The 17,081-nt window shown below is 34.6% G+C and overlaps 2 protein-coding genes across 2 annotated transcripts; one reads left to right on the top strand and one right to left on the bottom strand.

The window, feature by feature from the left end:
* Positions 1-1,418: 1,418 nt before the first annotated feature.
* Positions 1,419-3,221, bottom strand: LOC130653857 (uncharacterized). Its single transcript, XM_057456357.1, has 6 exons — positions 3,179-3,221; positions 2,845-2,938; positions 2,548-2,572; positions 2,149-2,290; positions 2,030-2,067; positions 1,419-1,930 (listed from the first exon to the last, which is right to left on the bottom strand). The coding sequence occupies exons 1-6, from the start codon at positions 3,219-3,221 to the stop codon at positions 1,481-1,483; spliced, it is 792 nt and encodes a 263-aa protein (XP_057312340.1). The 3' UTR covers positions 1,419-1,480.
* Positions 3,222-7,421: 4,200 nt separating this feature from the next.
* LOC130653586 (N-alpha-acetyltransferase 15, NatA auxiliary subunit-like) lies at positions 7,422-16,104 on the top strand. The gene is made up of 20 exons (XM_057456101.1): positions 7,422-7,805; positions 8,761-8,845; positions 8,949-9,142; positions 9,585-9,653; positions 10,196-10,342; positions 10,429-10,573; positions 11,027-11,158; positions 11,230-11,331; positions 11,481-11,587; positions 12,083-12,155; positions 12,291-12,457; positions 12,542-12,694; positions 12,953-13,231; positions 13,326-13,389; positions 13,486-13,572; positions 13,702-13,784; positions 13,919-14,027; positions 14,099-14,197; positions 14,549-14,793; positions 15,477-16,104. Exons 1-20 carry the CDS (start codon positions 7,755-7,757, stop codon positions 15,690-15,692), a joined length of 2,607 nt encoding a protein of 868 aa, XP_057312084.1. The 5' UTR covers positions 7,422-7,754; the 3' UTR covers positions 15,693-16,104.
* The last annotated feature ends 977 nt before the right edge of the window (positions 16,105-17,081 follow it).

Here is a 17,081-nt window from a genome sequence, read left to right as displayed (position 1 = left end):
CCTTGATTGGTAATGTAACTGAGTTGTATGGTTGCAGTTTTGCCTTGGTTGATCGAAGAGGAATGTGTTTTAAGTGTTCTTCATAAACATTCCATGGAATTACATTTGCATCTGCCCCCGAATCTACTTGCATAGTGATCCTGGTGTTGTCGATGTTTACCTCGATTACAGTGGATGGATAGTTTTCACAGGTGGTTCGTAGCTTCTCCTTCACTGCATCAAGTTTAATTTCTGTTGCCCCATATTCGTAAAATGACCCTCCTTGTGGTCCTGGCTGTGCAATAAGCAAGTTGACTTTCTTGCTTTCACAAACTCGTGAAAAATGATTTTTCTTGCCACAGTTATTACATGTGGCACCTCTTGCTTTGCAACTTCCTTTGTGTGGTGTCGTTTCTCCACAATAACGACACAACTCAACCATTTTTGTTGATTTGTTGGCAGGCTTCTTTGGTGCCAGCCGCATACCTTGCTGATCAGCATAATGTGCCAATTTGTTAAGGTCGATATTCTCCGCCGAATGAGTATTATGAGGTTCCATCGTGTTTGCCTTCATGTAGCTAACTTCTCGGTGAGCCAGCTCCATAGATTGTGCCAGTTTCATCATTTGCTCGAAAGTCATATCATCTCTTATGACAGCTGTTTGCAATTTAGGAATCGGTGTGTGTAGAGTAACCACCAACTTAATTGCTTCCTTCATGTTCATTTGATCAAATTCACAGTCTCTTGCTTTAGTCTTTAAACGAGTAACCCATTGATCATGAGTTTCTTGAGTTGAGAGTGGTCTCATGCAGAAAAATTTGTATCTTTCTGCAGTGAGATTCTTTGAACCTTTGAAATGCTCTTCGATCTTCCTCTTTGCCTCAGTGTATGTCGTCCCTGTATCTTCGAGGGTGTTGTAGAGCTCCCGCAACTGATGGCCGCCTAAGGCTAGGAGCGCTGCTTTTTTCTTAACTTCTGGTGAGACAGCCCCATCTTCTGTCGGTACTGTATCTAGTCCTTCAAAAGTAAAACAATATTCCAAATTTTCTACCCACATACACCAACGCTTGTGTATGTTTGAAGTAGTTTCTTCGTGATCCTGTAGTTGAAATTCTTGCACACACGAGCGAAGATTCGCTAAGGCATGCGCCATATTTGTTTATGTTTTACGCACACAACACTTGAAGCCTAATTTGGTTGAGCGTGGTGATGTCCTACGTAAAGTCGTAGCCGTAGTACAAAAAAAATGGCGGAGGTGGCTCCTGGCGAGCGACGCAGCTTGAGCGTAACAGTTTTCTTCCAAACGGTACAAGAATTCAGTACAAGGTTGAAAACGTATTTGTACTTATCTGACAATGTTTCTGAAATGTTGTGGTAAATTTTCTTTGTATAAAATCCAATCCTCGTCGCCAAATGAGAGATACCAGCAGGACAAGAAATAACACGTGTGTCTCGTATTATAGTTAAATACAAAGAGGCTATGTACACTTCACTCCGTGCCTTACATATACAAATATATAACAGTCTGTATATATGCAGTCTCCGACACTACAGTACCCAGTCCCGCTCTGTAAGATTTTTCTTCCCGAACCTCTAATTTATCATGGCACATCTTACATACAGCAACATCGCTTAAGTAATTTTCCAAGGCTTCGATTGATATTATCCAGTGATGAACGGCCTTGGAAAATTGTTCATCATCCATAACCTCGATTTCACTTTCTGATTTTTCTTCTTCGTCAGACGAGCTGAATTCATAACTTCCAATTTTGCTTTGACTGGCAGAAGCTTTTTTTTCCTTTTCAAAATTACCTCGGATCCCTTGTTCTCGCAATAATTTATCTTGATCATACCAAGATCCTTTATCCAATACCTTTAGCTCTTTTTGTTTCTCTGAATCAAATTTCCGTTGTTTATTTTTCCTTTTTTTCTTGAAGTTTTGAATGGATTTCTACGATAATTTGACGATTTCGAAGACATTTTCACGATAACAAAAAGAAACTTATAATAATAAAAAAAAATGACGAAATGCTATATTATATAATTTAACTTTTTTCCAGTGCTTTTTGTCTCGCTTATGTCTCACACCTTATGCATAAATATAGCGTAAACAGAAAGTTCTCAATGCTGAAGTCACATTATTTTTAGTAAACGTGAGTCATAACTCACTTCGTGCACAGAAATATTTGATCGCCAGAACAAAGACATATGGAGTGGAATATTTTGTAACGCTAAATCCTTCAATTTTGAGGAAACATTTTGGAATAAAAATTAGTTCGTTGGAAAGAGCAGTTTTAATAGTAAAATGTTCCTTAAAAAAAAAAATGTAAAAAAAAGTAATTATTTACCATACCGCTACCTTAAGCCGAGAATGATGATGATGATGATGACAAAAACTTGTGAAAAATAATTTCGGTAAAGAATAATTTCTTCAGGGCACTCCTGTGGCTACTAACAGTTTACAGGGCAGCGAAAAATGGTCTACAAACGATGTCGAGTGGCGCTATACTGTCTTGGCCCTGGGAACGAATTTGCTTGCTCTGATCTGAAAATCCCAGGAAAAAATACGCCTGACTGTCCGACTGACTCAGCACTAAACAATAAAAATATAATGCAAAATCTGAGCTGGCTAAAAATAACTGTTGTAAGATCCTACTCACGCTAACCGGTGAAAATACTGAACTGAAGATACATATAGGGTATGGGACAGAGTGTGGCAGGATTATTTTTTCAACCTAATGCTCTGTAGGACAGGTTTTCTAAGGGAATAACACTGTGAATAAGGTAGGTTTTGAAGAAATATGCTGTTTTTTCTGCATACGTGTCAAAGCGAAATGCGTCTATTATAGAGTGGCAAAAATATACAAAATAACAAGAACTGAACAAAACCGAAACCGGTTTCCATCAGCTATGACCCCCTGTTGGATCAGCCTCGCACAGGTCATTCTAGATCGTTGATCTACCGGTTAACGAGAAATATTTCAAGCTTTTGTCTCACTTATTAAGTAAGTAATTTATAAACGTCATGATACTTTGCATGGGACAGCAAGCAAACAATATTATTGCGCATCTTCGAGCAACCCTCGCGAACACCGTGTCTGGTGTCGCATGTTGGCTACTGGATTTGTGGTTGATTGTTTAACACACACGGTTAGCTAGCTAACTAAAGGTTTTAACGGCAATATTCCCTTCTGATTACCATACTCAGGAAAACTATTTTTCTTTTCTGTTTGTTTCTCCATGAATCGGACTGTTTCCCGTTTTCCTAATAGCTATGCTCTCTTAGATCTCTTTGTTGATCTAGCTAGCTACAACACAGCCTTAGTTTATCCAGGGACACAATTTGGATTGGGAGATTGTATTCAAATTTAAAGAACAAATATCTATTACTGTGGAAAGTTTATCATTTCTTGAACATGATAGTTTAGTAGGCGACGTTTCGGGAGATCCTTCTCCCATCATCGGGCAAAGTAAAATGATGTTGCGCATGTATTTATATAATTGCGGAGGATCGAAATTCATAAAAATTAACCAATCAGAAACGAGCTGATAATTACAGTTAATTACGGTAATTAACATTTTCGGACCTGGATGTAGGTAACTACTTCTTCTGTAGGGCTGGTAACCAAATCTCAGGAAGTTGATACAAGATGCTGTTTATGTGTTTGTTACGTTCTACACTGTTGATGGTTTCTTTAATCTTCCTGGCCGTTGTTCTGGATTCTCTGTCAATGATTTTCTTCTCATCCCAATTAAACTGATGACTTCTGCTCCAGCTGTGGTCCGCAATTTCGTTTTTCTTCACATCTCCGTTTCTCACTGCGCGCATATGTTCTTGTACTCGTTGCTTAAACTTTCTTTTTGTTTCGCCTATATACACTGCATCACAATCTTTACACGGGATTTCGTAAACAACATTGTTCCTCTCCTGTTTGAAACGTCGCCTACTAAACTATCATGTTCAAGAAATGATAAACTTTCCACAGTAATATGAATACTGAACAGACAAACCGAAATAATATCTTCAATAACAAATATCTACTTGTAAACAAGTAGTAATATGGCACAATAGGAAATTTTATCCAGGCTGCCGGCTTGCGTGAGAACGGTGCAAAATACTAGGGTGCCGACGGTAAGGCTACCATCAAAAATATGTTATGTTCGCGTCCTGAAGACCCTGCAAAAATGTGTCGTTGGTCGGGGGTATTTTTTCCCTGGGATTTTCAGATCAGAGCAAGCAAATTCGTTCCCAGCGCCAAAAACAGTATAGCGCTACTCGACATCGTTTGTAAGACCCCTTTTCGCCGCCTTGTAAACTGTCAGTAGCAACAGATTACCCTGAAGGAAATTTTTGTTACTGGAATTAATTTTTGCTAGTTTTTGCCAATTTTGCGAAAATTAGTTTTTGCTAAAATTCTATTTTTTAAATATCTCGCAAAAATTTATTTTCTGGGTTTTTTTTCGACTTACCAACTCTGGTTTTTATTACCCAAAGTGAGTCGGTCAAAGAATGCGAACGTGAACATAACATTTTTTTTATGGTAGCCTAAGCCGCATACGTCGAAAAAGTGCGGGCGAGTTTGGAGTTTTGAAAAAAATTCAAGTATTCGCCTGAAAATACCCGCATAGACCAGCCCTTAAAATTAGAATTTTTTACGTCAGCAATAAAACTGCTGACGTCAGTTACATTTCAACGGATTTGCGTCGGCATCTTTTTTGTAGTGAAATTTTTTCAGCTGGCAATAACTTTCGTCATTCACTTTTTATTAGGGCTAGACCTCTCATAATTTGATGCATTGATCTCCTAAGACGATGACAAATGGGAATGGAGTACAAGTCTTATTGACATATCTTCCTAACTTTGTTAGGTTAAAAGTTCACTGCCAACTTGCTTTTATGTGTCGAGATGATTAGGTTGTATATCGCAGAAGTCGCCGGTGACATGCTTCGAAAATGCTTGTCACAGGCACAATTCAATGCAAAGTAAAACTGTACAGGAGAATCAATTGTTAGAGTCTTCGCAGAACATCTCTCCTAACAAAACCGAGGGCATGGATGACTTATTGCCTGTTGTGTCATGTGGGATAAAGAACTGCTGGACTTCTTTTCAATACGATATACAATTTTTTCGATTATTATTACGAATCGAACAGTACCACAATATTTTAGTAGCCTGAGTGATTTTAGTTAGTGATAATGGCTTAACTTACGACAAAATCGAATGTAATTATTTTGTAGCCACAATGAGTGGGAGAAGCTCAAACAAAATCAAAATTATTGTTATTTAAAAATTTCACAACAAAATTACGTCGGCAATTTTTTTGCCGACGCAACTACGGTTTCTTCGTATTCCACGTCGGCAATTACGTCGACAGTGCCAAATGCCAACGCTAATTTTTAGGGCTGTAGACCCGAATAGAAAAAGAAAAACAGGCATGAATGATTCAAAAAACTATAAAAATTACTATGTGGTAGCGAAGTTCTTAAAAGAACTGTTTTTGATGGTTTTTAATAAGATTTACTTGACAAATAATTTTATATAAAACTTTCTTAACTCCTTTCTCTTTAAACGCCTTCTTCCAACTATCGTTCGCATGGTATGTTACAATTGCATTTCTGGAATGCACCAAGCGAGTTTGGAAAAGTGTGGGCGGTTTCAGAGGACAGCCGCCAATTCGATTTAAAAAGTCGCCTGAACTCGCCCTTGTGTCTGTCTCAAAGAATCCTTTTGTGCTAGCACTTAGACGCAATTAGGGACAACTGCAAATTAGACTATTCCGCTTAAGTAAGCTATGATAGACAAATAAAACGAAATATATCTCTAACTAGTCTATCGGCACTAAATTTGCTTATTACAGCCTTCTGGTTCGTGGTTGTACCAATCTTTAAGGTTGCAAATTAAAATAATAAACGTCTCCCGGATGTAAAAAGTATTATTTTCGTAAATGTTATGGTGCGTTTTGAAAATAATGCTTTTAGTTTGTTATACCACTGATCCGCATGAGCACAACGTTTTTTCTAGCATGTTTTAAGAAACCGCCCAAATAGACGCGTTTTGCAAATGTACTGATCACGATGTTTGGATTACTTTTCAAAATAATTTTCGCGGGAAAATAATATACTAGTTTGGTTATAATGTTCTAATTACCCTATCATAGACAAAAAAAATTATTTGGACAATCTCGCCCCAGACCTTGTTCTAGTTGATAGGAAACGAGCTTGGTTGGTGGGCACGTTTACATGTATAATCGGTCATGCAAATTTTATAAAATTTGACCTAGGCAAAGATACTTAGTCAACAAGTAGTACAGGAAAAATAATGGCACGACCAACAAAGATTGCGAAGAAGACTATTCTCTCCAAGTTAAGCTATTAAAAATCTAATGTTGCTACTAGCTTATTTAGGAGAAATAATTTGCAGTGTCCCTAACTGGCTAGCTAAGTAGCTAATTTTATGCTACTTCATAATCTGTTTTAAGATTAGCACCATCTTTAAAAAACAACAGAAGCACTCATTCACAATGTTGAAAAAACACAGTCATTTTAAATAAAATTTCAATAATTTTTGATGTAAAGCTAGGGACAAAAAGCGGAAAAAATGCTAGCGTACAGTTGTGTAAGTTCGCCAGGCAGGTAAGTTCACCAGCTTCAAAATTCTTTGTGTGTTGCTTCCTAACAAGTGATATAGTTAGTGATAGTGTGGCACTCCTATAGTGTAACAATTACTTAGTAAATCCTCCAACATGGTACGGTATCAAACTTTGAACCTAATAAGACATTTCCACCACTAATGGTAAAGTATGTGGCGGCCTTCTAAGTTCGCCATGCATGTTTTTTTGTTATAAGGCCCTATATATATTATGGTTATAAAGTCTTATTTTATAATTTTAATACATTTTAATGTGGTAAGAAATTATTAAAACATAACATCTTTTCAAAAAATATGCTGATATTTGCAAAATAATAAAAAATAATATGGCGAATTCATATGTTACATGGCAAACTTACAAGTCATCCGTAGAGCAGACAATTTCTAAAATAGGCAATGCGCACTTTGGACCAGGCGATACTGTTAAGTGTCATGTTACGCAGCCAAATTTGGCTATCACTTAGTTCAAGAACTGCCGCCTATGTGATACCAGTGGATTTCTATGTAAAGTTTTTCTGAAAATGTAGCGAACTTATACGACCCTACGCTAGCTATATACTCTCCACCATAGTTAATTTTAACTTATATTTGCCTTATTTAATAGGGAAATGGGCTTTGCTTTGCTCTGCAAAAATTAAAAAAACATATATTGTATATACTGTATGGGACAAGTGACATTTTGGCAAAAAGTTATGTTAATCAATTTACCTTTAAAATATAAATTTGTAAAAAAATAGATATTATTTTCTTTTGCTATGTTCGGGTATATTTCAAATGTATTTTAATTTTAGTTCAAGGATCCCTTTAAATTTCACAGAAAGAGAATGTTAACTGGGTCCATATATAGTTACGGATTTTTTTACATATGGAATCGATTTACTTTGCATTGCCATGCAAGTCGTTAAAAATATTGCATTTGTTATACTTGGTAATAAAAATTTAAGCTTCTTCAGCATAAAATCAGATTTAGTTAAATACAGCTATATTATATAAATTACCCATTTTTCGTTTACAATTTTTTTTTAAATTTCAGGTAGCTTGAAATAATTTAGTTAATTCTTTTTTAGAAAACCTAAAAATGAGATACTTTTAATCCATGTGAATGTGTTAACACCATCACAAAATCATGCCAACACAGTTACCACCAAAAGAGAATACGCTTTTTAAGCGAATTCTGGTAAGTACAGTTTATTGCTTGTATATATTACCTACCAATTTACATAAGACTACTACACCATCTTTCTATTTTTCTTGTAATGTGCTTTATCAGGCCTTGTCATTAATGTTAGTAATAATGTGACATTCATATAATTTTTTTTAATTTTGCCGATACTTTAAACCTTGTTAAAATGATGTATGGCAGATGTTATTTAATGTATATTTGTAGGAAACACAAAACCCAAAACCCCCAAACACAAGTAGAAAGTAGATTCCCTAACTGATTGCCTGTTGACTGACACAATTGGTTAAATAAATAAATAAATAAATAAATACAAAAGCGCCTGTAAGAAAAAAAAAGTTTGGAAGATTTTTACCTATCTTAATCTAAATGAAAAAGGCAAATTATTTAAAAAAAAAAAAAAAATCAGAGAAGTTCAGAAATTGGTATCGCTCAGGTAGCTTAACTTTTTGTGGAACTGGGGGAGCAATAAATGACTCAGCCTTCATCTCATTTCTTAGGATTAGGCACGTATATATCATGTACAAGAGGTATTGCTTGCCCCTTATAAAATTCCGCAAATATAATTTTTGGCTAAAACTTATGTTTACTTGTTAGACTACTGAAATACCAAAAACAACCCATTGTAGGCTTGCCATACATCCCAAAACTTCTCAATTCTTATTTTAAAAAGTCTTCTAAGATCTCCTTCAAAAGTAGACTTTTTAGCAACTTTTTCCTCGATTTAGAATTATATGGTTTGTCACATGTTTTTATCTTTGAAATGCTAATTTTTTCTTCAATGATGGCATTACCTTTATAATCTACTCAAATATTCTTAATTTCTTTGGAAAAACAGGCAAATGTTCAAATGTGTTACCATGTGAGTAGTCAACCTCTTTGGACCATTAGCTCATGGCATGTATATTTGTATAAATGTCACAAATAATTTAATTTATGCGATTTTATTTAGAAATGTTACGAACAAAAACAGTATAAAAATGGTCTCAAATTTTGCAAGCAAATTTTATCAAATCCAAAATTTGCAGAACATGGAGGTATAAAATTTATTAATTTTCTGGTCCATATTTTAAAAAATAAAATTATACTCATATCATCTTTCTGCATGTTGCTTGAGAACGACTAAATTATATTTTTTAGAGACCTTAGCAATGAAGGGCCTGACATTGAATTACCTTGGTAGAAAAGATGAAGCATATGAGTATGTTAAACGAGGTTTGAAGAATGACCTAAGGAGTCATGTTTGTTGGCATGTATATGGTTTACTGCAGAGAGCAGATCACAAGTACGATGAAGCTATAAAATGCTACCGTAATGCATTGAAATGGGATAAGGTATGGAAAAATGTCAATTATATTTGTTGTGCTATTATATTTCATCAGTAGTGTGCCTAAGAGTTTTTAATCCACGTAACATTTTTCCAATAAAATCACAATTATCGATTTTCAGTTCACATTGAGAAAAAAATTTAATTCTTTTAACTTTTACTTTCTAAAGATTATATAATACTGTTATAATGCATCTGTTTGTCTGTGAGCACTCAGTTGTGAGAATTCCCATGAATTTTACATGGGCTATCGATTAGTTGTTAAAAGAAATATAGTCAAACATCAAATGTTCCTTGAGGATAAGGAGATTTTAAAAAAACAATAGTCAAAGGCCAAGATGATGCAATAAAATGGTGGCTCACATTGACAATTATTTATCAGCACAAAGAATAGAAACAGAAAAACTCTTTGGTTAAATTTTTTTAACAAGGTGATTTTTTCTTTTCAGGATAATATTCAGATTTTGCGAGATTTGTCATTGTTGCAAGTTCAAATGCGTGACACTGAAGGGTTTAGGGTAAGCTTTTTTTTAACTTTTTTGGTATATATTGGTGTGATCCAGGCCTTTTTGTTTGAAAGTCGTTTCTTTTTGTATTTTTTTTCAGGTTTTTAACTATAAGATTATTATTTATGAAACTGAAGAAAAAACGTTGTCCAGATATTTGTACATTTTTCCAAATAACTTTAAATAATTTGTTTTCTATTTGCAGATATGACCTCTTTTAAAATTCCTGGAAAGATAATCATGTACGGGAAGTGGCTGGAAAATCCTAGAACTTTGGATTTGTCCTTAGAGGAATAATCAATTATTTCAAATTTTTAAAATCAAGATATTTAAATTTTTTTACAACAAAGAAATAAGATTGTTTCTCAAAAACTGAAGTTCCTTAAAATTTGGCATAGTTGACCATTTTGTTTTCTCAAGGAATCTTCCTTCAATTTCGAACTACTTTTTCTTTGAATATTGAAAAAATTGTCCTGGAATGGTGTTCTCACCATAAAGTAGCTCTGTGTATGTGCATGGTAACTAAAGTTTGACCACGCCGCCTTACCTTGTAGGATACCAGATACCAGCTCTTAAAAATTCGACCTGCACAGCGTCAGTCTTGGATTGGATATTCCATATCATACTACTTGCTTGGTGAACATGACATGGCATTCACGGTAATGGAGGAGTTCCGAAAAACCCTGTTTCAAGACAATCAGGTAATTTTCTGTTTAATTACTACTGATATGATCCGTGATGTTTGTTTTGTTTTACGTTATTTCGACTCAAAATGAATTATGTTTAGACAAAAATGGACATTGAACATAGTGAAATGTTGTTTTACCAAAATATGATTTTACGAGAACAGGGAAAAGATAAAGAAAGCATGGAACATTTAGAAAAATATGAAAAGTTTATGACTGACAAACTTAAAGTACAGGAAATTAAAGGTATGAAAGGAGTAAACAAATTTTGTATTCATGCTTTTATGAGCATATGCAAGTTTAGATTGGCTAAGAAGAAGGATATTATATAATTTTAAAAATAAGCATAGCATTAGCATATTTTAAGCCTGAAAATGAAATTCCTATATGCTTATAAAAAGATCTGTTAACACTTTATCTAATCTCCCCTCATGAAATTACTTTAAATTATGCAAACATTTGGTCAACATTGCAGCTGTGGTAGCCGCAGAGATAATAGTTTGTATATAAAATTTCGTTTTAACTTCCAATTAAACGAAAAACTATGTTTACAGCCTTCATGGTTTCCAGGTTGAAACCATCTGTATTTTTGTTGCTTGATATATATTTGTCTGCTTTAAAATATCATAGGGAGGGAACCCTTGTGGTTGTAGTTATGGCAAAGTCTTTGTTCGTAAGCTTCTTGATATTGTTTTTCAGCTACACAGCATTTGAAGTTAAATAATCCAAAAGCTGCCGAAAAATTGTATAGAGAGTTAGTAAAACGCAATCCAGAAAATCATTTATATTACGAAGGGATTGAAAAATCTCTTACCGCTTCTAGTGGACAATGTAAGTTAGATTACTGTTACCTGTTTTAGCTGAGTTATTTTTATTCTAGGAAAAGTTACTTATTTCTTTAGTGGATGAAACTGAAAGGCTTGCCATTTTTCTGAATTATCGCAAGAAATATCCACGCACTGAATGTCCACGAAGATTACCATTGAATTTTTTAACAGCGTCAGGTGTGTACAACGCTCTTCCAACCATGGTTACTACCAACCCTTAATTGACTTACATGAATTTAAAGAAACTTTTTTTAACATTCATTTCATTGTGGCATTAAAGTATAGTTTACGTATATATTTTTTTACATTTTTAAATCAATTTTTAGGACATGCTTTCTCAGAACTTGTAGACGATTACCTTAGAAATGCGTTAATCAAGGGCGTACCACCTCTATTTACCAATTTAAGACCGTTATATAAAGAGAAGGCGAAGGTAATGTTTTTTTCTGCAACACTCACTTTTTTGTGCGATATTTATTCTGCTTTACAGTCAATTATGCATACCTTGTTTGTCTTCTGTAATTTAAATGATTAATGCATTTTCTATAGTGCTTTTTTGTTTTTGTTCGCAAAAAAGTTTAAAGTTAGAATTTTGAAAATTTGATATGAAAAGTACAATGCAAAATTTGTTCGATACTTAGCTTAGGATTAATTTAAGATGTAAATAAATCATAAAGAAAAAAAGAAAATCGAAGAAAATGATAATTTTTTTTTAATCTATTTAAGAATGTACACAAGTGCATGCACAATAATAATTTTAGCCCTAACTAAGAACCCTCATGCAACCACTCCAGCAGTGACGTCAGGGTATTTTCACTCTAGATTTTGTCCAATTACTTTTTGTGCGAATTTCCTCGGGGTTAAAATTTCTTCAGTTTGTGATACTTTTATTTGGTAATCTTCACACACTTTTAACTATTAACTATAGGTATTGGTTATTGAAAATCTTTTGCTTGGGTATGCTGCATCTTTGCTTGAACATAACAAATTCAATATAAAAGGTAAGTAGAAAATTATTTGTTTTTTCAGCTTAGCATTTAGACTAAAAACTGCGTCCAGGTATAGCCCAAATCTTCTAAAAACTTCCCTAGCTTGTCTCTGTTATTCAGATTAATTTTGTTTTATTTCATGCGTAGATGACGACACCCAGAATCCAACTGTGCTGTTGTGGACCAATTTCTATCTTGCTCAACATTATGATCACTTTCGAAAAACAAAGCAGGCTTTAACATATATCAATAAAGTTCTAGACCACACCCCAACCTTGATTGAAGGGTATATGGTTAAAGCCAAAATTTACAAGGTATCAAGAGACGATATATTTTTGTGTTAAAGTCCAGTTTTGTTGTAAGAATGAATCATTTTAAATATTCTGTCCCTATTTTAGCATGCAGGATGCTTGCAAGAAGCATTGAAGTGGATGGATGAAGGAAGATCGTTGGATACAGCTGACCGATACGTGAACTCCAAATGCGCCAAATACCTACTTCGTGCAAATGAAATCACAAAGGCTATTGAAACATGCGGGTTGTTTACCAAGGTCTTTTTTCCCTTTTTATTAAGAGATACGAGATAAGAAGAGTATTCTAGTGTCTTCTTTGTAATGTCTAGTTGCTACTCAGGCGTTCAATTTGCAACAAACCTCCCTCAAGAATTACAATTACTAAAATATGTACCTATGAGCTTATAGCACGACTAAAAATCATGTAAACATGAAAACTTGTAAACATAGTACAAGTGTGAACTAAATATATGCCGTGTTTTGCACATAATCTTTATTGTTTTTCTTTACGTGTAGGAGGGTACAGCACCTGACGATGACCTGGACTCCATGCAGTGCATGTGGTTTGGAATCGAATGTGCCAACGCGCACAAACGTAAAGGCGAGATTGGTGAAGCGCTTCGCAAATGCCATCAGATTGAGCGAAACTTCAACGAGATCGTGGAAGATCAATTCGATTTTCATACGTATTGCATGAGGAAAGTAACCTTATGCGCTTACATCAAGTTGCTGAAACTCGAAGATGTACTAAGAAGCCACTCCTATTACTTTAAAGCTGCTAAGATTGCAATCGAGGTAATGAGATTTCTTTGCTTTTTGGGAAAAAAACAGTCACAATTACGTCTACCATTTTGTTTTTCTTTTTTCTACCCTTTTTTTTATCGTCTAGTGCTACATTGGTCTGTACGACAAACCCTACTCGTCTTCTGATGACTCAGCAGAAGTAAACAAAGGTTATTTAACCGTGTCTTTTACTTTTATGTCCATGTCCCTAAAATTCTCTTGTGTTTTTGACTACCTAAATTTATGTTTGGTGATGAAATATTTAGGCAACTTGTCAGATAAAGAATTGAAAAAACTAAAAAGTAAGCAGAGAAGAGCTCAGAAGAAGCAACAAGAAGAAGTGGAAAAGAAAGGTGACATTTTCGTTTATTTTTTTTGCAAGTTCACAAACGACTTTAAAGCATGAGACGGAGAGAAACTTTACCTCAAGATTTTCATTGTGTTGATGCAACATCAGTACTGATTTTTTTTTTTTTTTTCAGGTGGTGAAACCAAGGATAGTAAAGAACCTGAGGGGAAGAAGGAAGAGGGAAAAACGAAGTTTGACGCGTCGATGCTAGTTAAGGTAAAAAAAGTCCAGACCTCTCTATTATCATAATTACTTTAATATAAAACCTTATATTTGTCGTTGAAGTCAATCTTAACAAAAATATTTGTGTTTTGAAAGATCTGTTCTAATCAAATCATCTGTCTATCTAGACTGAAATACCTTTGGAAGAAGCCATCAAATTCTTGGTACCGCTACAAAATCTCGCACGAGATCGGATTGAAACTCACTTAATGGCCTTCGAAATTTACACAAGAAAAGGTTGGAGAATTTTCAGTTTTCTTTGTTCACGTGCAAATGGAATTCGTACAAATCTCTTTTTTTTTTCTTAGGAAAAGTTTTGCTTATGTTGCAATCTATTAAGAGGGCTTTTCACTGTGATCCAACAGATTCGCGCTTGCATGGATGTATTGTGCGATTTTTGATAAAAAGTAAGTTTTTACTTCGAAAGGAGTGAGTTTTTTTGTCTGCCTTTATATTAACAAAGTTTAAAAGGCGTGAACCTGGGAAATACAAAGTTAACAAATTTTCGTGAATTTTAACCAATTGCTTGAAAATCAATCCTAGCGAAAATTCTAGAAAACTAACTCACGAAATAAACTCGCATAAAAAAATTTTCTAACTGCGAAGGGTACATTAAGAGTAAATAATATTTTTCTTTTTATCCTAAAACAAGTTTAATTTCAAAAATAAATCCACGCAAAAATTACAGATAACGGCCCACGTAAATAAAGTTATGCGAAGTTTAGTGTCACTGGCGTGAAGTTTTTATTTACTCGTAGTCAAAGAGAATCGCGACCAGTACCATGACACAGTAAAAGCTGTCCTGGATAGAGAAATTAAAATGCTGGTGAAAGGAGATGATATTTCAAAGTACAACATGCTGTATCTGCAATCTCATCCTAAATCTCTGCAAGCCCACATCGCTGTTGCGAAAGGTCTATTTGCTTTGAACAAGAACAGAAGAAAAGAAGCGCTAAAACTTGCAACAAACCTGTCCAAAGATTTAACTGATGTAACTTTAGAGGTAGGCTTATTAAAGTGGGTGGGAGTAACGTTCATCGTTGAGATGAAAGCGTGAACGTCTGTATGTAGGGTATGGACATCTTATAATTGTATTCTATTAACTGAAACGAAATATGTGCATTTTTGTCAATGTTTAAAAAGAGTTTAACCTTTGCGAAGATAGATATTTTTCAAGAAATAGAACTGATTGCGAAAAATGTATCTCACAAACAGTTCCCGATACAGAAATACATCTATAATTATGAAATTTAAACTTGTGCGAGATACATTCGTGTTGATATTGTACGAAAATTAATACTCGCGAAAATATTTTTTTGTCACTCCACGGAAATTGGTACGAATAAGGTATTCATCGAACCCTACTATACTGACCGGTGGGTTTTAAAAGCGCACAGGAGTTGTTACTTAAAAGTCGAGAAAATTGCAGCTACAAGTCATATGCCATCACTTTTTGAATCTTCGTTACTGTCCTTGTGACTATAATTTCAAAAATCTCTAAATTTGTTCCATTAAAACATTCGGTTGTTCCATCTCGCACTAACTTGATAAAAAAACCATGGGAGGACACTCTGCCTTTACGCGCCTTGATTTCATGTAAAAAAAGTTGTTTGACCACCTCTCTTATTCCTGAATTTTAACATTGCATAGAGCTGTTTCAGGATATGATTTCTGACTGCGTTTTAGCTTTGCATCGAAATTTACGATTTATTGATGAGCGGCGAGTTCGGAGCTACTACTATTGAAGTGGAAGATTACAGAAAGAAATGCCACAAGTTGTTTCCATATACGGACAGATTTAAAGAAGAAGAAGAAATGCAGATAGAAGATGAAATTGTTTTGACCAAGTGGGAAGCCAAAGACGTCAACAACGAAACTGACGTCAACGGTACGACAACGTAAAATCCAAAAAGCGTTGTTTCTGGAAAGAAATTATAACAGATGACGAAGCGATGCATTTTTTGCATTTGCCTGCATAGAGGTGTGGTAGCTGTGAGTAGGGTACGGAACGAACTCGTGCTTCAGTGACCACGTGAAAAACAAAATTTGACATTTTTTATTTTGATCTTATCCTGCGTTGTTCTGTGTATATTTTGTCTCTTTATATGTATTCACTTTTCTGTTCTAATGACATAAATGTAGAGAATCATCTTAGTCCAGTTATATAAACAACATTTTATAAGCTTTTGATATAAACTTGTGCTTGCGTAAATTTTCAAGAACTGTATGTTTCCGTAGTGATTTTTACTCAATTAATTTCAAATGTATTCTCAAATGGATGTAGTCAATTATTGCTAATAAAAAGGCTCTCTTGTTTGTGTTGTTGTTACAAGCTCGTGAGCTGTATTAAAACGCAAATGTGTCCTACAAGAATGGAAATTTTTGCCTCTCTGAGCACCGACACGGGAGTAGTCGTGTGTTCGAATCTCATCTTGGTAACTATTTTGACTTTTTTTTTCTTTTTACTATCTCGCCCGCGAGGACGTGTTTACAGACTGACCTAACGAAAATTGAAATTTCGAGAAATTTTCTATCAATATTATTGCCTATCCGAATAGCAAAATATGTCGTGTCTAACTTCGGCTTTTTATACACTTTTTTGGCGAGGTTGTTTGCGTATATCATACGTCTTGTTTCTCGTTAATAAACTGAAAAGAAGTTTCATTTTAGAAAAAAATTCTGGAAAACAGTCCTTTTTAATAATAATCTTTCTTTCTCCTGTTGCATGTTACTCTAACGATTAAATGTGAGTTCTATAAGCACTGGTTTATGATCGGTCGCCTTAATTTTTAAACTAGTATACACATTGATACAGCCTGAAACAGCTTTTAATTCAACTGGTTCATAACAGTATTTAAAACAACCTTGAACATTGCAAAATCGACCTGTCATTTTTAATTTGTCGGAAATAGTCTTGGGTTGCTAACACAAAAGTATCGTCATGGTGGATTGTTTTTAGCATTGGTCTTCTGGGGCGTATCTCGCGTTATGATTTAGCATAAGCAATGAACTTCGTGAAATAACGGGAGGTTATTTCTCTTTTTAGCCAAAGTTATGGTTGAGATCAGAACCCAATTGGAGAAGGAGGGGGTGGGATATTGTTTAAGTCAGTTGCTAATAAAGCAAAGTCGTAGCGTCTTGAAGATGCACGTTGATTTTGTGTTGAAATTCTAATTTTGTTTTAGATTCGAACATTCTGCACAGAATTTCGAATATTTTCATTGTAAGTTAACGCACAAAATGTGTAAAGTTGCTTTTATAGACTCCAACGAATGGTTGATATAAAAACAC

Source organism: Hydractinia symbiolongicarpus, chromosome 8 (assembly GCF_029227915.1).
Source record: "Hydractinia symbiolongicarpus strain clone_291-10 chromosome 8, HSymV2.1, whole genome shotgun sequence".
In the NCBI taxonomy this organism is placed as follows: domain Eukaryota; kingdom Metazoa; phylum Cnidaria; class Hydrozoa; order Anthoathecata; family Hydractiniidae; genus Hydractinia; species Hydractinia symbiolongicarpus.
Note: the sequence above shows the minus strand (reverse complement) of the source record. Positions and strands in the feature narration are given on the sequence as shown.